This window comes from Didymosphaeria variabile, assembly GCF_027946475.1.
Source record: "Didymosphaeria variabile strain IMI 356815 chromosome Unknown scaffold_5, whole genome shotgun sequence".
Lineage (NCBI taxonomy): Eukaryota > Fungi > Ascomycota > Dothideomycetes > Pleosporales > Didymosphaeriaceae > Didymosphaeria > Didymosphaeria variabile.
The window spans coordinates 2,071,277-2,091,974 of NW_026611624.1; the positions used below are offsets into that span (position 1 = coordinate 2,071,277).

The 20,698-nt window shown below is 52.4% G+C and overlaps 6 protein-coding genes across 6 annotated transcripts; 2 read left to right on the top strand and 4 right to left on the bottom strand.

Annotated features, from left to right (window-relative positions):
* Positions 1–1,229: 1,229 nt before the first annotated feature.
* On the bottom strand, positions 1,230–3,648 carry lub1 (WD repeat protein Lub1; the record flags this gene model as incomplete). Its single annotated transcript, XM_056215933.1, has 3 exons — positions 1,230–3,031; positions 3,086–3,539; positions 3,601–3,648. The coding sequence occupies 3 exons, from the start codon at positions 3,646–3,648 to the stop codon at positions 1,230–1,232; spliced, it is 2,304 nt and encodes a 767-aa protein (XP_056070180.1).
* Positions 3,649–5,869: 2,221 nt separating this feature from the next.
* Positions 5,870–6,746, top strand: N0V89_007169 (uncharacterized protein; the record flags this gene model as incomplete). Its single annotated transcript, XM_056215934.1, has 2 exons — positions 5,870–6,084; positions 6,473–6,746. The coding sequence occupies 2 exons, from the start codon at positions 5,870–5,872 to the stop codon at positions 6,744–6,746; spliced, it is 489 nt and encodes a 162-aa protein (XP_056070181.1).
* A 2,256-nt stretch (positions 6,747–9,002) lies between these two features.
* N0V89_007170 (uncharacterized protein) lies at positions 9,003–9,269 on the bottom strand (the record flags this gene model as incomplete). The annotated part of the gene is made up of 1 exon (XM_056215935.1): positions 9,003–9,269. One exon carries the CDS (start codon positions 9,267–9,269, stop codon positions 9,003–9,005), a length of 267 nt encoding a protein of 88 aa, XP_056070182.1.
* Positions 9,270–11,006: 1,737 nt separating this feature from the next.
* N0V89_007171 (uncharacterized protein) lies at positions 11,007–13,387 on the bottom strand (the record flags this gene model as incomplete). The annotated part of the gene is made up of 2 exons (XM_056215936.1): positions 11,007–12,889; positions 13,030–13,387. The coding sequence occupies 2 exons, from the start codon at positions 13,385–13,387 to the stop codon at positions 11,007–11,009; spliced, it is 2,241 nt and encodes a 746-aa protein (XP_056070183.1).
* Positions 13,388–15,439: 2,052 nt separating this feature from the next.
* Positions 15,440–17,056, top strand: N0V89_007172 (uncharacterized protein; the record flags this gene model as incomplete). Its single annotated transcript, XM_056215937.1, has 2 exons — positions 15,440–15,635; positions 15,684–17,056. The coding sequence occupies 2 exons, from the start codon at positions 15,440–15,442 to the stop codon at positions 17,054–17,056; spliced, it is 1,569 nt and encodes a 522-aa protein (XP_056070184.1).
* Positions 17,057–17,859: 803 nt separating this feature from the next.
* N0V89_007173 (uncharacterized protein) lies at positions 17,860–19,923 on the bottom strand (the record flags this gene model as incomplete). The annotated part of the gene is made up of 1 exon (XM_056215938.1): positions 17,860–19,923. One exon carries the CDS (start codon positions 19,921–19,923, stop codon positions 17,860–17,862), a length of 2,064 nt encoding a protein of 687 aa, XP_056070185.1.
* Positions 19,924–20,698: the final 775 nt, after the last annotated feature.

Consider the following 20,698-nt stretch of genomic DNA (forward strand, 5'->3'; position numbering starts at 1 on the left):
CAGCGCAGTCTACTCCGTACACTTCTTATTGGTTCTCGATGAGGCTAGAAGTCCTCTGCAGAAATGACAGGTCTCGCTTCTAAAGTTTAAGCCTTTCGCATCCACAGAGAATTATGGGCCAGTTTCAGACCCTATGTTCTGCGGCACGTCATGATGGGACACTATAAGCTTAGCGTGCAGCCAGGCGCGTGGAGGCGGGATGTGGGGGAGTGATCCGAGTACCCTTGCCCACATGGTAACATTAAGCGTATCAGCGAAATCGTACGCGACATATTTTGTTGTATTGTCGCAAGAGGTCAGGACGAAGATACGTCGATACGGGAACCGGTGGAAAATATAGTTCACCTGCGTCTCAACCACCAAGGTATGATGATTTTCGATTACAAGTACCTTTAGTGGGGTTTAAAGACAGTCGTTCAAGGAGGCAGGAGTGTTACTGGACGCCGCCATACTACGGAAAGACTTCATAGGGTGCAAGGTCTGTATACGTCTTCTGCAACAACTGCATCACTCTTGTGAGCTTGCAAGTCTTTGATCTCCCTCATCGGTAACAAACGCTACGATATCGATGAATTCTATATTTCCATGCTCAATTCGAGATACTGATAGCGACGATAGGCCTTTGCATATACAGACATCACGATTCGGCACCCATTCTTCCAGTGACCCGGATACGCCACTATCGACCTCAATAGTATATCGCAGCTAGGTACAACTGTAGAATTGCAATAAATGAAATAGTCGAATACATTAATCACCAATTGAACAAAGCCTTCAGTTGATCAGTACGACGTCATGAAAGGTGGACGTAGGGTAAGCTTAGATGTTCACTACAGCGGTGGTGCACGCGGAACGTCACGTATGTGTGAGTACAGTTCTATAAACTTACATCCACTCTCTTGGAAGGATGCTGTGCTCGAGAGACAGTGATATCCTGGGAGGCCATGCTTTAAGCTAGACACGAGTAGAAGACCAACTGGGCACACAAGGTCGTCATGCTTTTAATGCCTCGCATCACTGGGGAACCTGGGAAAGTATGGCGCAGCATTAAATCATGAATGCCGATGTTCAGGTCGCTCATAAGACTTGCCTAAGGCAGAGATACCAGTACGAAGCTATGCCATGCTCGCTACCTTCTATTTTGAAAGGCGACTCCTCTGTATATGTTACAGCCCTATGCACTCATTCCTTGCCGTCTCAGTCGAATCAAGCTACAATGTCCATTTTTTTCAATCCTGTAGCTGCTCCCGAATCTCAGCTACTACATTCTTAACACGTGGCTCCTTCGCTTGCTTCTCCGCAGCAGAGATGGCGGAAGGAAGTTGCAAGATGTCTCGTCCAGCCTCGCAGAAGTCGCTGTCCAAGCTAAGTAGTGTGCCAGTGGCCACAAGAGCTCGGTAGATGGCCTCGGAATCTTTTGCGCTATGGAGGATCTTATTTAAATCGTCCAATAGCGACAATACTCGATCGGCGTTATTATCGCCAGTGAGAAGAACCGAGTAATTGATATAGAGGGTGGTAATGGCGATGATAAGGTTCCTGTTGGGTGTTGTTAAGAAGGCGGACACAGATTCGTGGATTTGGTTGAACTCATCGCCAGCAATGGCTCTGCCTATGTCGGTTTTGAAAAGGTTGCTCAACGACCGAACGGCCATCATGGTGTTGTTCAGTGGCGAAGTTGGCGCGAAAGCACCTGAGCTGGCGAGCCGTTGCAGTATGTTCTGCTCTGTAGTGAGGTAAGCGACCGGCTCTTCGGCGGAGAACAAGAGCCGTAGCAGGTCGAGCCCAGGCAATCGTTTGTCCTCAGGCCATTCTGTTGCTGCCTTGACGATAAGGTCTATTGCGGAGGGATCGATGTCTTTGGCGCTTCCCTTCTCCAGCAGAGAGACGGCAGCACTCAGTTGTTCGATATCAGAAGGATTCATCGATAGCCCTTTACTGCCATCATTGACCAAGGCTTGGTTGAATTCTTGTAGTTTCTTAAAGATCGGCTTGTGATTGGCCGTCAAAATGTCGAGGTACTCTTTCTGAGGTAATATCTTGGCCTTTGGTGCAGGAGGTTGAGGTGGCGCCTGTGACGGTGCTGCATCTCCAGGCCGATATCGCGCATCTGTTCCCCACGGATCCGCTCCTTGTGACGTTGATTGTCCTAGCGTAGCGCCCTGTGTGTTCTGCACGATGAAGTTCGTGACCTGATCGAGATACGTAAGTGGCAACTTGTGGTCCTCGCAGAATTTCCGAGCCACCTCATATGGATTCTGGGATACGTTGTAAGGCAGCTTTAGCGGAGGTTTGCCTTCTTCGATATCAACGTCGAAGACATAATCGTATTCTTTGCCATTGTGCGAAATCTTGCGTCCATCGCTACCGGCCTGGTCCACGACAGTGCCCACGCTAACCCATTGATTGGCAGCCATAGACCATTGATACGCGGTGATGTTGCCGTTGCCTTCGAGGATCATCTGCACTTGCCCTTCCTTGGTGCCAGACTTTTGCGTGAGAAACTCCGGACCAGGCAACTTCTCCTTGTTGATGTTGCCCATCGACTGCTGGGGTATGGCGGAGGACTTCACGTCTTCGCTGAATTGCTCGATAGCGGCAGGATCCGCATATCGCTGTGGTTCGCGAGTAAAGACCCGAACGAGGCGGTCACTCGCACCGGTGACGATATCGCCATTCTCCGAGCAAACAGCGACTGTCCACACCGAGATAGCAGGATGGGTAATGGTCTGTATGCATTCGTTCTTCTCCCATAGCCGCACTGTACGATCTTCACCAGCGCTGACTAATCGTCCATCTGGCAGTACGGCGAGGGAGTAAATAAAGTTCTCGTGACCGCGCAACTCACTTACTTGGTGCCCGTCCAAGGTCCACAGTCGGACAACAGCATCGTTGCCTGCCGAAGCAAAATGCGCACCTGACGGATGGTTGGGAGGTAGTCTGCATAGAGCACGGACAACATCTCCTGTCTTTATTGACCGTACGAGCTTACCCGTGGGTTGGAATATGCGAATCTGCTGGTCGGCGCAACCTGAAACACGCGATCAGCTAAGCCAAAGCTGAACGGACAAAGAAGTGAAAATACCCGTTATGATAGTGGCGGAATCGTAGGCAAGCACGGCCCACACCGAAGCTTCGTGGCCCTTCAGAACCGTAGAGTCTTCCCACTTTCCCACCTGCCACACTCGTGCCTCGGTGTCCCAGCTTCCGCTTATGATCAATCTCCCATCCTGGCTAACGTCGAGGGCGCATACGTTGGAAGCGTGGCCAATCAGCAGGGCTTCGGCGTTGTCGTCGAGGGCTTTGCTGGGTGGCCGCACGTCGATGATCTGGTCCTTTCCGCTCGAAACGATGAGGCCTTCGGGGAATTCAGCAGTCGGGGGCACAATTGCTAGTGAGTTTATGAATTCTTTGCCTTGGATCTTGATGGTGCTATCGAAGCTCGGCGGCTTCTCTGACTGCAGCTTCCATAACCGCACGCTGAAGTCTCGCGATGCAGACACGACGGTGGTGGGGTGGGGGAAGGCGACACTGCGAACCTGGGCACTGTTAGTACCATGGTGTCTGCAGAAAGGGGCTCCTACTCGGAGGGGAACGTACGTCGCTTTCGTGACCACGCAGGACGGCCGACAGCTTGTAGTCTCCCATGGTTGCGCGGGGCTAAATGGCGGTTGGGGCGGGGTGGCGGCAGGTGAGAAACAGCACGCAGGGGTGGTGCTAGTAGGGCGAGGGCCGAGGGAGCGAGGGCATGGATTCGGGCCCGTGGGTGAGTGAACAGCCTCGTGCACGCGCGCTTGACGTTGGTTGCTGTTGATGTGTGTTTGCTGCTCTTCGGTGCGTCACCGCCGCGGGACCGAGCTGCTCGGCACCGAAGCGCCCCTGGTCGCTCTTTCTCGCTTCCCTCGCCTCGCCTCTTTCCTAGGCATGCATCCCGCGCCCGCAGACCCATCGAGACCTCAACCACCACCTCAGCCCTGCAGCCCTCGAGGAAAACACTTGTATGGCCAGGCTCGTCTGTTTCTCGCTCTTGCATCTCAAGTTCATGTTCATAGTTACTATCGACAAAGACGGCCGCCTCGACCGTTTGGCTGAGCCTTGGCCCTCGCTGTCAACTATTTTACAGCCTCACGCCCTGACAAGTGGAGACACCCCATTCCAGGGCTGCAGCTGAGGCGTTAGCTCGCTCTTTCGTCTGAGCTGAGCTTCGTGCTGCGTTTTCTTTTTTCACACCTCACCAAGCTGGGTTTCCGGATTGCTATCAGCATCGCAGGCAGCGAACAAGCATGGCATCTTTGGAGAAACCGCCAAGTCGACCCAGCAGCGTCCACGCGACCTTCGCCTATCGTTGGCCTGCAAGTCGCTTTATGCATATTTGCTAGCGGAACACTGTAGACTCGGCGAAACTGACAGAGTTGCCGCAATGAGCATACGGCCAACAATACACTTCCTGGGCATGGCTTGCAGTCTGCTGCTGTGCTACTTGCAGCTCTTCATTTCGGCCACTGGTACGAGATGCGAGGCGCTCTTCTAGGCCTTGCGACCGTTGCGACGTGGTGCCAGTACGTGTTCTTTTGAAGTGCGTATGCATGAAAATTACAACGGCGTTATTTGGAGACAACAGAGTCTACCTCTGGACGCTCGGGGGTGGTTAATGGCATGTCAAGAAACGCCTGGAGCACACTACGCTTGCCAGACTGATGGGGCTGTTTCCACGTTGCACATGGGTGTATTGGCTGGGTATTCGCCGTTCCGCGACAGCTGCCCGCTACAACTGCGCCCACTCCACGGTGCCTACTGTCCAAGCGGCCCATGACATCGCAGCTCGCACGCGAGTTGCGCGTCAGCTTGGCGTGTGGGCGCGTGGCGGCATTGACCCTGTGCTGGTAATGCGGTCTAGATTTGAGAACATGCAGCAGCTGGGCCTTTGAGATTGCCCCTGGCCACCAAGTACAAATGAAGGTGCACCCCCGTATGGTCCTACCAAGCCCCGCTCAGGATTGCCCTGAGAATCGGAGTACTGTACAACCCCTTAGAGGCATTGCCTAGACATTCCACGGAGACTGCCTTATCTGGCATACCCCCGCTTAAAATCCAAGGTTCGGTCACCGTTGGTCGGTCACTACGAACGCCGTCCGATACACGCCCACCGTCTCAGCCTCTGAGCCTTTGCATCCACTGATCAGCCGACAATCGTTCTTCTTGCGGTGTCACGTCACAAAGCACTTTGTTTTAAACACTGCACCGCGCACCCATTCGCCTTGAATCCAGGGTCTCCCACCAGAACTTCCATACAAGAGGCATCAACTCACCTCTTCGTTTCCTACATCACAAACTATTACACAACAATAGTCCTCGTTCATTTTAGAGGAGCGTACAATGGACACGCCCACCCATGAGCTCATGTCCGCATTGGCATCGTATGCCCAAGCTTTGCCCTCCTCATACTTGGCCTTGCTAAGTGTCCTAGATTGTTCGATTCCGGCAAATACTCAGATCTGACCATTGTCACTGCAAACAAAGGATATCCCGTACATCGCGCCCTCCTCGCTTCGCGGTCAAGTTTTTTCGAGGGCATCTGCAATAACCCCTTTCGAGAATCAGAGACTGGAATTATCGACCTCACCGAAGATGACCCAGAGGCGGTAGAACACATGGTGCATTGTAAGCACTAAAACTCTCCCTGCCTAAGAGCAACCCGCTAACAGGCCCTGTTTCAGATTTTTACCACCTTGATTACCTTAGCAAGCCATTGTCACGTCGCTCCTCACAGCGGTCGGCTCGATCTACGTCGCCGCGTATGTTGCGCTTTCCAATTCGTCGACCATCCAAGAAGGTGAATCTGACGTTGGCCGAGGACCCGCTTCTCGCCATGCTTTCTGCCGCAACACCAGCGCCACCGGCGGTGCGTCAGGTGGAGCAGCCAGACGATCAGGACGCTCTAGATTCGTCGGCAAAGCTTCCAGATACCCCCATGCAGGATCAATTCACGGACGACCCTTTCGACTATGTTTACACGGAGCCAAACGCTGACGCCGAGCAACCACATCTCGTTACGCATGTCAAAGTCTACGCCATCGCTGAGAAGTAAGTTGAATCCTTCTTGTGTTTTGTTATTCCTTTGTCACAATACACGCGCGTTCCATTCTGGCAGCGTCGAGTTTTTCGCAACAGTAGGCTGCACTTGCGCACCCACGTTGCGCTAGACGGCGATGGCAGATCGCCGACCCCGCGATTTGCGCAGGGATGACGATCGGATCGACAAGCGCCAAGCCACTTACCCTTGTTCCCCATTTCTGACAGTTCAACTTTTGGTTGTGGCTGTTGACGTCCAATCGATTTTCTACCCCTTCTCTCTTCCCTTTGTCCCGCGGCGACCTGAAACACTCGCTGCTGTCATTTGAAGCTGCCGATCTCCTACGCCAACCATGCGTTGAGCCGCGTTTGAGAGAAAACCACTACTAAAATCAAGTAGGTATGGTATCGTTGGGCTAAAGTCTCTTGCCCGCAAGAAATTCGCAGACCAGATCCAGGCCCATCTTAGTAGCGAAGAGTTACCAGAAGCGTGCCAGGAAGCGTACGAATCGACGGTTGACACAGATCGAGGGCTTCGGGACATCATCATCCAGACTTTCCGTTCGAACCCAGATCTTTCATCTCGAAAGGATGTGGAAGCGGTGCTCCGTGACACACCTGGTCTGGCATTCGAGCTTTTCAGGGTAGCAAGCGGGCTGCCTATCACTTCGTGAGCGTTGACTGCCTTTGCTTTTCATTGCTTCTTTCCCTAGGCGCTGATTCTGTTGGCGCCAATGTTCGTTCAAGCGAAAACTCTGCCGTGCGTCGTTGGACGGATTGCTGTTGGCATACGAAGTTACGACCCGCGCTCGTTGAGACTGACTTGGCGGTAATTGTCAGCTTCTCTGATTATGCGATTAGGCGGCTCGCATTGTTCTCTTCACATGGTACACTTCATTGGGCACGACCGGCTCGTTAACCCGCTCGCTACGCGTTGCATTCCTAGCCTTCTGCATTATAGACGCATGCGTTTGGGCGCCTACTTTGCAACCTTCGTTGTACATATCCATGAAACTTCTGCTGTACGTATACATACCATCATCAGGGGATGGACAATTTGACTGAACGAATTTCATTCCAACTCGCGAATGACGGTCTGCTGTACGGTTCACTTTTCAACTTTCTCGCGTCTACCGCAGTGGCGGCTGGAAATGTCGTCAGTCCAGTAACATGCAGCTGCCTAATCGGGTCTGTAGTTCAACTTTGCATATGCTTACAACCATTCATGCCTGGCCTGACACTACTTCGCCGGTAACGTCTTGTTCTGATGAGGAACATAGAGCCAAGAATCTGGGCCGCGCGTACGTGTACACGCCTCCCCCACGAGTCCACAATGTGGACATGTGGGGCTATTACCGGACCGAACCGTTATGCGACGTCACACTGTGGTTCGCCTGGTAGCTGGTAGCGCGGAGAGTGGCGAATGGCGAATCCCTGATAAGCGTAGTGGCGGCGATTGCCATTGCACGAAACCGTAGACGGCGGCGTTGTGTCATTGTGTTCCCCTGACTGATAGCACTCGCACGGCAGGTTTCAGATGCACTGTCACCCAGCCTACAGGACGAGGCGTCTTAGATCAGGCGGTATCTCCATAGTCTCCGTGTGTGGCATTCCAGCTACATGCACGACAGACTCTCGACCCTCTTTTGTCTTTGAACATGAACCATTCATGTTGCCACATCAACTCTGACCTGCTCCACCCGTGACAAGCAACAACTTAGGTTCTATCTACATGTACTTCTGAAGACCCATTTTCACATCATCGAAATATAGCAAGCATTACTTCTACTATTGCCCTCTGCGTAATTCAGCGGCGTACCAGACACTCCCCTCCCAACAACCTCAACTGGTCCTCGATCCCCCTCCGAGTGCTCTCCAAATTGCACCTGCACCCTTCCCCGCAGCCCCCCTCACGAATCCTGTCTCCTTAGCCTCGCTGCTCTGCTCCATCTTCCTTTCCACCACCTTCGTAGACGGCTCCTGCACAACATTCTTCCCCGGCTCAGCCGGCTCCTTCACAGCAACCCTCTCCTGCACCACCCTCGTCGGCCTCACCTCCTCTCTCACCTCCTCTCTTAAAACCCTAGGCCGCGGCGGCCGTGCATAGTAAACCGGTTGTCGGTAGCGTTCGGAAGGCTCAGAGTCGTAGCTATTGAGGTGAATCGTTCCACTAGGGTCCCCCTTTTCGGAAAGCCGAGCGAAGTATGTGGATGAAGGGGTGTCGGCGTAAGTTGTGGAGGAGACAGAGTGGTGGGGGTAGGAAGGCTGGTGGGATTGGGGGCGGCGGCGGTCGTAGTAGGACATCTTGGGCGAGCGCGTTGTTGTTTCTCTTGAGTTGACTCTAAACAAGATGCCGTGAGATGAGGGTCACCTCACGTAGTTTAGTGCGTGACTCTGCTATACTGTGCGATGTAGAAGTGTTGTATTATCCGAGGAGATGGAGGGGAGCGGCGCGGTCGGCGATTTATTTATATATGTAACGTGGTGGGGTAGTGCGGTGTTGCTTCATGATGATCGCGGTTGTTGGAGGGGTCAATAGCATCGCGGGGGCTTTTGCAAGTTTTGGTGCGCAAGCTTGTGAGTGTTTGGGATGGTGGGATGACGTTGTGGGCTTGGATGCGGGGATGTCCTTGTTATGATTGGGCTGATATTCGATAATTCGCGCTTTAGTCAAAAAGCTTGAGAAACATTCCTTACGAAAAGAGCATACTGAAGGTTCCAGAACAAGTACCTACGGCATAGAGATGACTTTATCAGTACAGATCATTCCGGTTTAGAAACATTGGAATTCCATCGCTCGCGAGATGCATAACAACTACAGTACAACAAGCAAACGAAACGATCGCGGCGCATTACAACCCCGTCATCTTTCCCATCATGTTCATCAATTCGTAGTCTGCCGTCCCCACCCTCTCATCCCTGCATCCTTCCTATCTCGCTCTGCCATGCGCACTCTCTCCGACAACATCCTCATAACTCGGCGGCGGGGGCTCATCCCTTTCCAGACTCTCACTCCTGCGCCTCTCCCCATCCATAGCCTCCTCACTCTTCATCCTTGAAGCCCTATCAGTCCTCAACTTCGCCTCCCGCTGCTCATTCGCAAACGCTTCCAACGCCCTCTTCTCTTTCTTCTTCTCGCGCTTCTCCTGAATCTTGTGCGCACCGAGACCAAGCCCTAGGATAAGTGCTGCGGCCATGTTGAAAGGCCCCCGAACGCGTGGGAAGTCCGACCCAGATTGTACTTTTGGATAGGGAGCGCAGACAGCTGTGGATGTGTATCCTTGGTTTTGAGGCTCAATGGGGATATCGCCGCCGAGTGGGCTGTAGTATGGAGTGATTTGTTGTGTGTATTGGCGCTGGCGGCGGGAAGAGCAGCAGCCGCGTTGGCGTTGTTGGCGCTGTTGAGAGCAGGCGTTGTATTGCTGTTGTCTGGATCTGCAGCACATGATGCTCAATATATATTCTTTGTGTTTTGAGGCGCAGTAATGGATTTGTGGGTAAGATTGGAGAGATCGAGATGATTTGGAACGTTGATGGTATTGCATTCCGAATGTTTGTGCTCACCTTTATACACAGCCTCGCGAGTGATGGATTTGGTTGACGGCGTCGACAGGAGCCCGATTAGGAAAGCTCAGCCCGGGTAAGCACGTAAGGTCGCATTCGCTTAACGGTTGCGAATCCAGATCAGGTTTTCGGAGGAAAGTGTAGATGTGATATGGCTGCGATGCAGAAGCAATGCGAATGTAGTGTGAGACGGCCTGGATCGATATGCAATTGTAGCTGTAGAGTTGTCCCGCTAGGGGCAATGTTGCGGCCGTAAAAGTCGTGACGTACGCCAGGAGGCTTGGATTGGTTGGATTGTTCGATGTGGCGCAGGGCTGTGCTCACAACATTTGGAGGTAGAGATGATTGGTTGCGTCGCACACTACGGAAAAGGTTAGACATGCGCCCAAGCGAATGCGAGTCCCATCATCCGTGAGAGGGTTTAAAGAGAGAAATCCTGTCGAAGATGAAAAACGGCCGTCTTCTTGACACATGGAGGTTGAAAAGGTAGAGCTTTACGGGCCATATTCGCTCTGCTGTACCGGATTGTACGGGACACCACGGCAACTTCAAGAAGCCGTCACCTCCGTGAAGACTAAAAGGCAAGTTTCGCACCCTTTATGCAAACTCAAAAAGAAGCTTGCAGTTATCCGAGGGTTGGTCCTTTTCGCCTGAGTTCAAAAGCCTCCAGGTCTTAATAACATCGGTGGTATTTGCTTTTCAAAGAAGCTAGACAGTCAAACGTAGTGACGGTGCTGTCCGTCGCCGATCTAGCGACGGGTACAAAGAAGCGGTTTCGCACATTACGTTGAGACAAGCAGTATGAACACAAGCCTTTAGATTAGCACAAAGCGAGGAAAACGTGAAACCAAGATGCTCGTTAGAGCACACCCATGTGTCGGAACGAGCAGTATCTTGGTATACCACGAGAGCATGTGGAGTTGCGCGTGAAGAGAAGCAATAAATCGAAGCTGTGACCCTGGCCCACGAGCTTTGAATCTCCCAGCCACGTGTAGAGCACGTGGTGTTGAGCTGCGATGGTGGTTCGTCCTGCGAACCACACCGACCTCTCCCACCGAGAACCGCGTACCGGTCCCGCCGCAGGCCACACACTAAAGTAACATTCGATCTTCGTGCGCATGTGAAGAACATATCAATATTGTATTTAAAACAACAACTGTCTCAGCAATAGGCCGTTAGACATCAATGTAAAGCGTGAGTCCATGCTCACAGGTGTAATCCAAACCCAAGGAAACCAACTGAAGGTTTCATTCTCACTTGTATGCAACGCCAAACGCGTCGCTCAATTCCCAAATGAATAGCAGTAATATCCTACAGTGCCAGAAGAGAAATAGAGAGTGTTGGCATTAGCCCGAGGAGTGGCCACCTCGTTACAAGGTAGGCGCCTTCTTCAGACCAGGGAAATAGCGAACGTGTAGCTCGTCAATGAAATGGTTGTGCCTGATACCTGGAGGCCGAGCTTGCTGGAAGGTATCGATGGCATCTTGGACCTTGAAGCCTAACTTCTCTATAAGGTAGCTGACCAAGAAGAAGCCGGTACGGTTGAAGCCATAGTGGCAGTGCACGCCGATCAGAGCTTCGTCGCCATCTTTCTTCTCGCTGCGTATCTTGTCGATCAACTCGATGAAGGTGCGCACCTCGTCTTTAGTCGGTGGCTGTTTCGAAACAGTAGGAAACTTGTAGTACGTGATTCCACCTGCTTCAAGGCCCTTAGGATCGTAGACAGGGGAGTCGTGGCTGATGTCGATGACAGCGCGAAGCTTGCCTGCCCATTGTCTAACAAAGATCTTTGGCGAGTGCTGCTCGTCGACTTCGCGGAGAGTCTTCATGGCGCGAAATATACCAGCAATCGGTTGGGAAACTGGTTGCACTGCCTGCCATTTCTTGAAGTTCTTGACATCCCATTTGCCCTCCGTTGACAGATATTGCAGCTGCCAAGCGAGCGAGAGTCGAGGATCAATGTGATCGGCAAGAAAGCTACCGATGAGGCCGGATATGATACGCGAACTCGTCGGCGCGAACAGAAGAGAATGCGCGGCAGGGTTTGGCATGATCGCAGTCTTCACGACCAACCGGCGCGGGCAGGGCACGGGCAGGTTGGTGGATCCAGAATCTGTTGCATCCGTGCCGGTAGGGGTAATGACAGAGCTCTCACCAGCTGACGACAAAGCCATGGTGTGGACGGATGTTTGATCTTGAGAATAGTGCGAGGACGAAGCACGGCCAGTAGTGTTATCGTCCACGTGCGGTAGATCGCCTGCATCAATACCTGAATCCTGGTGTTTTGGTTCCGCCATCTCTGGATCGACTCTGACTGGGTCTATAGGCGCGGCAGCAATTGGGAGACTAGCCTTCTCGCTCGGAGGTTCGATGGCATCCACATCCCTACCCAGAAATTCGACGATGCGCCTAACATTTTCCACTGGGGTTGTTTGATCAGCCGCACCAGCTGCGAGAAAAACCGGCAGCTCTAAACCTGCCCAGACTTCCTGCCCCGGAAGACCTCCCTTCGGAACGCCAGTCGAGTAGTCAGGACACATCCCATACGCCATTCGCTGCCAGACTTTGGTTCGACTTTGCCTATTATAACGAAGTTGAAGCCTCTTCGTCTCCTCGTCAGCTTCAGGTCCTGCCATGCGAACCACACTAGCACTGTTCAAGCCTCCTTTTCGATCCCATCTCCTAAGAAGGTCAAACAGAAACCCAGGCACAGCTGCAGCCTTTGACAGCTGTCGAGCCTGCCTTTCGGTCGGCGGGTCACTCTTAGGGCAGATGGCAATCAACCCGGCGACATGAGTACTGATGAGATGCGCATACGGAGAGGAAGACGAAGCGAGCAGAGCGGACAGAGAGCAGCCCATGCTGTGTCCGATCACGACGACCTGCTGCCCACCATCGCAATCTCGATGAGCTTCAATCACGACAGCAAGGAGCTGGACAAGTGCCTCGGTAGTGTATGCTTCCCATGCTGTAGGTGCGAAGGACGAACGACCGCAACCGGGGAGATCGATGGCCAGACACGAGGCGAGGTTGGAAAGACTGATCAGGATGGGGTTGAACTGAGCGACAGAGCCCCCTAAGCCATGGATAAAAACCAAAAGGGGTACAGGGCGAGGCTTCTGGGGGAGCTTCTGCTCTTGCGGATGCGGCCGGAAAAAGGTACGTATACGTGGATAGGTAAAGCCGTTAGGGACTTTGAATTCGCGAATGGTAGAGTGTTTCTTGAGCAGTCCCGGATCTGTAGCAATAATATCTGAGAAATATTAGCGAACAAGAGATGATCACAAATGACGATGCAGAGAACGTGTGTCGGTAGGTCTATAGAACCAGCTAAGTACCGACCGGCATCACGTGACCCCACCGAGGCGCATCGCAACGTGCGAGATGACTTACCAACATCAGAAGCTTCGGTTGCATGGGTAGAATCATCCAGAGAGGCAGCCCTCTTTCCCTTTTCATTGCGTTTGCTCCATAGCCAGAGCGCAGAACCGATACCACACAGCGCTGTCAACTTGACCATGCCCACCAAAGACAAAATGGGGGTATCCCAGCGACGATCAAAGGGATTTGGCAGCCAGAGGAAGTTGACGACGGAGCGTCTTATAGAGGGCCAGACGGAAAGGTCGGTGTGAGCTACTGGTTCCGGATGGTTGCTCGGATCAGCCAGGCACGTCCTCAGCAGCAGGACGAGGGTCTGTGGAAGGCGAGGCGAACCATTCTGAGACAGGAGAGGGTGCGAATGAGGCTCCATCCCGGCTTGCGTGCCAGATCGCTGAATGTATATTCAACGGGCAAGAGGCGTGGACGTGCGGAATGCGCAACGACGAGGCAATAGCAGCCGACCAATGGCGGCGTGTGCGGGCGCGGCGTGACGGTGGTGTTGGTGCAGAGCGCCCGGTGCCTGACGGCTGTTACGGCTCCCTGGGCGCACGTTGGACTGCGTGAGCCCTGACAAGCTGTCGTGGGAAGAAGAACCGTAGACGCGCCCAGCCGATGGTGCCAGCGGTTTGCATCTTGCAAGCCACGTCAGTGAGCCGTGTATGGATGGGGGAGGGAGGGTGCAAACACAGCGAAGCACGGCGTATTGATGGCGTGAACGAATGGCGCGCTTTTCGGTGGGCGCTGTGTCTCGCAGTGAGTGAGTGCACCCAGCAACCGCGTTCGAGTGTGTGAGTTGATTTTGCTCGGCGCGAGAGCAGCAAGCGGAGGGATGATGTCAGTTGCAAGCTAAAGTCGCGCCTTCCCGGCGAGCAAGCGATGCGCTACGCCAGCCCTATCTATCGTGCATCGCGACTTCCCTCGCGATTCTCCACTGCGCTCCACCATCCGACACTTCCATCGACCCGCTGACCGGTGAACATACCATCGTCCTTCGATTCCGCGACCCAGCGGCGTCGCTTGGTTGCCTGCCGTTCCATGGTGGCCACTCACCCGCGCAGGTGCGACCTGGAAAATGCTATCCCAGCGTTTTCTCGAGCCCGCGGGCCGCACCGTCCCACGTGATGCACTACTCTGGCTCTGAGGCCTCGTAGTTCAACTGCCCGAGCGTTTCTACGCCCAAGACAGGGGCCTCGTCTCACGGCGTACCATGTAAGATTCACGCAGAAATCTCCGGCGTTCCGTTTCAAGCCAAGAGGACGATCAGCCGCCGAGCCAAGGATGCCCTTTCTATCTGGGCGACATGCCACAGTCTACCGCGGAACGGATAGACTCCCGACGTGGCCAGCGATAGTCGCTTGTCTGGGGAGTCTGCACTGCTAGGCCGGGGGCGCCGATGGAACAAGCTGTCCATCATCATCTCTCTGGAATCCGACGTGCAATTCATCGCGCATTCGCCTAGGATACAACTTACATTGGATGTAACACTATACCTCAACGTCTTGTGCCTTGCGTACGCGTGTGCTGATTGATCGAACGCCTAGGCACAGCATCACCATCCCATTTTCGCGCATTCAGAAGACCGTACATGGAACTTCATGCCCGGCTTACCCCGCAAACTCGGCAAGGTCCCCACAGCTTATCTTGTGGTGATGATTCCTGCATTCGAATGGTCGTGACGATCATTCGCAGCCTTCGAATCTGTACTAGGCAGGTAAACATTGCCAGGCGAAACCATATCGTTCACCTGATTTATATTCGTCGACCTTTATCAAACGACAGACGTGCTATGCAAAGGCACCTACCTTGATCGATACTTCGTTTCTAGTAGTGTTGTGCCTGCTGACATGCATAGCGCCACGCTACGGCAACTTCTACCCAAAAATGTAAGGTGCTTTGGTTCGGGACCTTCAAAACGACGCACATGATTCGTATGTACCTAGAACAGACTTCTGCGTTGAGTACGCCGTGTTTTCTCGCTAGCGCATTGCGAAAAGCGCAGCATGAGGCTTCCAGGATGGATTTCGCCCCATACAACAAGGCTTAGACTCTGAACTCCATGTTTTAACCATTAGCAGTCTCTGATCTTGTTGCGCGTCGTCCTTGAATCACACGCTCGCCGTCACCATTTTGCAATCACAGCGTGCATCGAGTCCAGTCTTGCTACCTCGTCCATCCCCGGAACTGTTATTCGATCAACACGGATTTATTGTTAATTCAAAGCATATTCCATTCCATCAACTTCACTCCGGTCACCGCACAAATCGCCTCTGAGACATTTTCGTATCCAATTTCCGGAAACCCAAAACCCCGACGCAACAACTGGTAACCCACGATTGATAAGTAGTGGTGCGAGCAGTACCGAGATATCACTACCACAACCAAATAGCCCAGCAATCACGTCGTTCCGTTGCATTCTGCGACGATGCCAAGTCTCTCCTCGAAGCTCAAAGTATCTCTCGAGGTTGCGCTAGCCCTCTTCGCAATTGCAACGGCATCAGCGAATACTACTGACACTACGGACGATGCTCCTCAACAACCAACGATAGTCGACTACACCACCTCGGAAGCCGGCAACCCTTTTGTAGATGGCTGGTATGCGGATCCGGACACAGCTATCTGTAAGTCTAAGATCCAGTAACTTTGGCTAAGCAGTTAATCTTTCGAAGACCAGGGCCTTTATTGGGTTTTTCCAACTTCGTCCTACCCATATGAGGAACAAACATACCTCGACGCCTTCTCCAGCCCCGACCTAGTTCACTGGACCAAGTATCCTAATATTCTGACCACACAGGATGTCACGTGGGCGAAGAAAGCCGTATGGGCTCCTGCCCCAGCCTTTAGAAACGGAAAGTACTACATCTACTTTGGCGCCAACGACATCCAAGAAGGCGAGCCGGAGCAGGGCGTGATCGGAGGTATTGGCGTCGCCGTCGCGGACAGCCCTCAGGGGCCGTACGTTGATGCCATCGGCAAACCACTGATCGGCACCTACAACAACAGCGCTCAGCCGATTGACCAAGATGTATTCATTGACGATGATGGCCAAGCATACATCTACTACGGAGGGCACGGTCACGCGAACGTAGCGAAGTTGAAAGAAGACATGATTTCCTTCGACACGTTCGAAGACGGCACGACGTTCAAGGAGATCACGCCCAACAATTACGTTGAAGGACCACAGATGTTGAAGCGAAACGGCAAGTACTACCTCATGTGGTCAGAAGGCGGCTGGACCGGCCCAGACTACGCGGTATCCTATGCCATGGCAGATTCTCCGTTGGGGCCATTCTACCAGGTGGATGGAACGAGAATCTTGCAGCAAGATGCGGCTGTCGCCAAGGGCAGCGGCCACAACGGAGTCATCCACGTTCCAGGAACGGACATTTACTACATCGTCTACCATCGCCGGCCCTTGAGCGAAGACGCTGGCGAGCATCGCGTCTTGTGCTACGACCGTATGTACTTCAGCGAAGACGGTTCCATCCAGCCCGTCAAGATGCTAGTCAAAGACAACTTCGACGATGGCGATATGGTCGGGTGGAAGACCTACGGTGGAGAGTTAGACCCGCATGTAGTCGACAACAAGCTTGAAGTGAAGAGCGACACAGAAGATGGCATCATTGTCGCCTTGGACGCTAATTTCACAGTCCAGACATACGATGCGACAATAATTCTCTCGGACAGTAGCAACGATGTTACGACTAGCGCTGGGTTGGTTTTCAGAGTCACTGATGTTACTTCTGGACCTTCTGGTGCGAAGGGCTACTATGCGGGGCTATCGACCGCTGGCAGGGTGCTTATCACGATACTCGGCGGCGACGGTACGACTGTCTTTGTCGAAGGCGTAGATATCAAAGCAGGGATCGAGTATCATGTCAGGGTTTCGGCAACCGAGGACGGCGTCAATGTCTTCGTGGATGACTTTGAGTCGCCCGTGTTGGTGCTAAGCGACACGACATACACCCAAGGAACGAATGGCGTGGCTGTATTTAACACCGAGGCGAAGTTTGATAACGTTACGATTGCGGAGGCTACTTGACTAAATCGGATTGCGAGATCGTACGTCTTCGCTAAAATTTGGCGGCTTCTTTTGTTGTTTATTAGCGCTTCTTGATAGTATTTACTCGCTTCCTTACGCATTCATAATACAAATTGACATCACACAGTTGATTATGCCCTGATTTCCACGCTGAACTTAGTGCTAAGGTGAATCGTCAAAGGCAAGTGCCATCGTTGCGTCTCCTTCGTCTCCCTAGCCTTAGCATGTTAGCGCTGAGCCAACCGCCCATAATTGTACTTCGCAACTCGCATGATAAATTTCAGGGGATAAATGCTTTACGTATGTTCTCGATGTAGTCATAATTTCGACTGAGGATACGCAACGCAGCACTTGCTTCGGGCATCGCTTGTGGTCGACGTGCCAGACCGAGTATACTGACCCCTCTCTGTGCTGGAGAATCTCCTGGAGGTGGAATCGAATAAGCACCTGTAAATACACACGTTCCAGGCTAGCGCTGAGTATGGGCAAAGGTTGTACCATAGCAATATCGTAGGCGAGCTTGGCAAAGGAGTGCAAACCAGCGAGGTAGGCTTGTGTGCTATCCGTCGAGCATTAAAGCCGCATCGGTGAGCTCTATTATTAAGTGCGGTGATCCATGCCACTTTGAACCTATAGCGTTGAAATAGCGTAACACCATCGAGCTTGTACATCAAGGCGCGATGATGCTCAACAGGCAAAGTAGCAGTGAGTAACAGAGCAACGTTGGAAGGGCTACAGTAGGTGCTTCACATCGAGTATGTTGCACGAAGAAGCGGAGATATAGGCTAAATTCTATCCTGAGATCAGAATGCTGTTCTACCTGTCTTGACAGCACTAAGGACACCCCGGTCGGCCAATTTCTCAATCATATTGAGCAACATGAAATCGCAACCTCTCTTCACCACCATGTTAATTGTGACAGGTACCATTTCCTCATGAAAGGTCACATTGCTATAATATGGCACTTGACCAATGGGAATCGTGAAGTCTGCACAGCCGTAGATGGGACAGATATTGGCCCCTGTTATCTCTGCACCCGGGGGCTTCACTGCCAGAAAGGAGGTGTTGGGATAGCCGTTGAGAGCCAATTCACGATAGGAAGGGAAACCACCCGTGCCGATGTCGTAGAGGAACACGTTTTCAGAACACGAGTCGGACGTCGTGGGTTGGAAGGAGCTTTCCCACCATTCGACTGCGGCATTTTTCTCGACTAGCGCATTTGCGTAGGTCGAAGGATTATATCTAGTGGTATTGAAGGATTTCCAACCTGGGCGCCGAGCGGGGTCGATAGGTGGAAATCTGCCATCGAATAGAGCTGACCAGGTACTGGTAAGGACAGATCCAATGATATCCCAGGCGGTCCAAGCATTGATGACACCGAGAGGGACCGAAGAAAGGTAAGTAAGATTGTTGATGAAGGATACATTGTCCGGTGGCTGTATGGACTGGACGGTTTCTGTGAAGTTGATTTTCTTAACGGTCATATTGAAGATGGTAGTCAGGTTCGTGATGAAATTCTGAAGAACGACTTCGGCGGCGGAATTATTCAGAGGCAAATAGTCTGTCGGATAGATGATATTTTTAGGAAATGCGAGCGTATCAGGCACCTCAAGCGGTGAAAGACCTGTAATGTTTGGTGGCTGATATAATGTTGGCTGGTACCAGGCTTTCGAGAATGCAATCCATTTATATGGATCCCTCGAAAAGACACCAGCCGTGTCGGTTGCGCCACCTAGGGGGAGCACCCTCTCCAAACTCATAAGGCCTTGCGAGGGACGTTGACCGAAGGTGCCACTTACTGCAGCCGGACGTCGCATAGAAGAACCAGTGTCTGAGCCTATCGCAAAATCCAACCAGTCATAGGCGGCAACACTGCAGCCCCCACCAGACGAGGATGCGGAACAGGTGAGCCAGCCATCACCACGAGGATTGAACGGATAGTGCTCGTCTTGCCACTCCCAAGGATTGGCACCAGAGGCGAATTGCGCTAGCTTATACTTGCCCACCAATACACCACCAAGGTCAAGGATACGTTGGATTGATGGTGCGGTTTCGTTAGCAGTTGGCGTAATGTGTGCCCAAGCTTGACTCCCGCCGGATGTTTGGAGACCTTTGATGTCGAATAGATCCTTGATTGCAACGCGATATCCCGCCATGGGCCTCGGATCGTTCCAGCTATAGATACGTGAAGGGACGGGGACGTACGGATCCCACACCTTGGGTAGAAACACACCCACTGAGCTGTGCGTAGCATTACCATCATTTGAATCATAAGCCCCGAATAGGAAATCCCTGTAAGTATCTGGATACAGTAGAAAGACCGATGCAAGCGAAACTGTGCCGGCATTGATTAATGCCAAATACGGCCCTGATGGGAGATTCTCGATCCCCGGACTTGCAACGGTGGTGGTCGATAATGTGTTACCGGAAGCCACGGAGATGCTGGCATCCATGAAGACATGTGAGATTTCTAACGATCGAAGATAGGAGATAGCTGACGAGTCAAGTGTTGCACCCGATGAAGATGACGAAATATAGATGGCTTCAAGAAAGTCTGTAGTGAAGACGTCGTCTCCATCTAGGTAGCTTTGTATTGTCGTGGTCAATACGCCCCGGGTGACGGTGGAAGCATTGGTGTTTATCACCGTTATCGGCAGTGTGGAGCGTGACGAGCCAGCAGTGACCGAAGAGGTGAGGTCGCAAGAGAAGGTTGCCTTGGGGTATCTGGCATTGGCGAGGTAGGTGTTGTTGCCAAGCTCGAAGACAGTGTCGCCTTGGTTTACAGGCTGTAGAAAATTATACGGATTGCGCTTGATAGGAGCCGCAGAAGAAAGAGCAATGAGGAACAAGAACCGAGCGAGCAACATGTCTGCTACGAATACACGAAGACAGGTGGGCTCCGGAGCTTACTTGCCTGGTGTTTGGAAGTAGCTGAATGCACTCACCCTGCAGTACGTGCAATCAGACGGAGTACATATAAGTATCGCAGCGTCCACATTGACTTTGCTCGTCGGGCGGCGATGCGGTTTCTTGCATTGTAAGCGTACACTGTGAAGTCTTGGCATCCGAGAATCGGCCGCTGGAAGCACTTGCGTCCTGCCTATTGCGGCTCCGAGCGTGCATCTCGTTGATGTTTTATCCAATCCTGAGAAAGGATGGCACGATGCGTTGAACGCCAAAGCGGGGAAAAGCTAGGAGGCTAAGTTTGTCCTTATCTCTTGGTGCAGATAACGCTATACCGCACGGAATAAGGCGGTGCTGTCTATACGGACTTCCGCGCAAAGATTGTCTGCGAGTATTAGTTTACATTACTCGAAGCTCTCAGTCGTTGAAAGAGATTAAAAGACGCCGGTACTAAGGCAAGTCGTTGCTAATACAGAGCTGGGAAGTCAGCGTGCCAAGATGTTTCCAAGTGCAGCTCGACAAAATCGTCGTGAACTTCATCACCTGTAAGCATTGACCCAAGAAAAACAGCGGGTAAAATTAGAGAACGGACCTTTAGCCCGATTGTGCGCCATTCATCGTGATTAACGACATACATAGATCGAAGGTAAAGCTCGAACTCTCTCTCGTTGAAATCAAGGTCAACTTGTCAATGAAGAAAGGCCAGTAAGTGCCATATAAGATTATGCACCTCAGGGT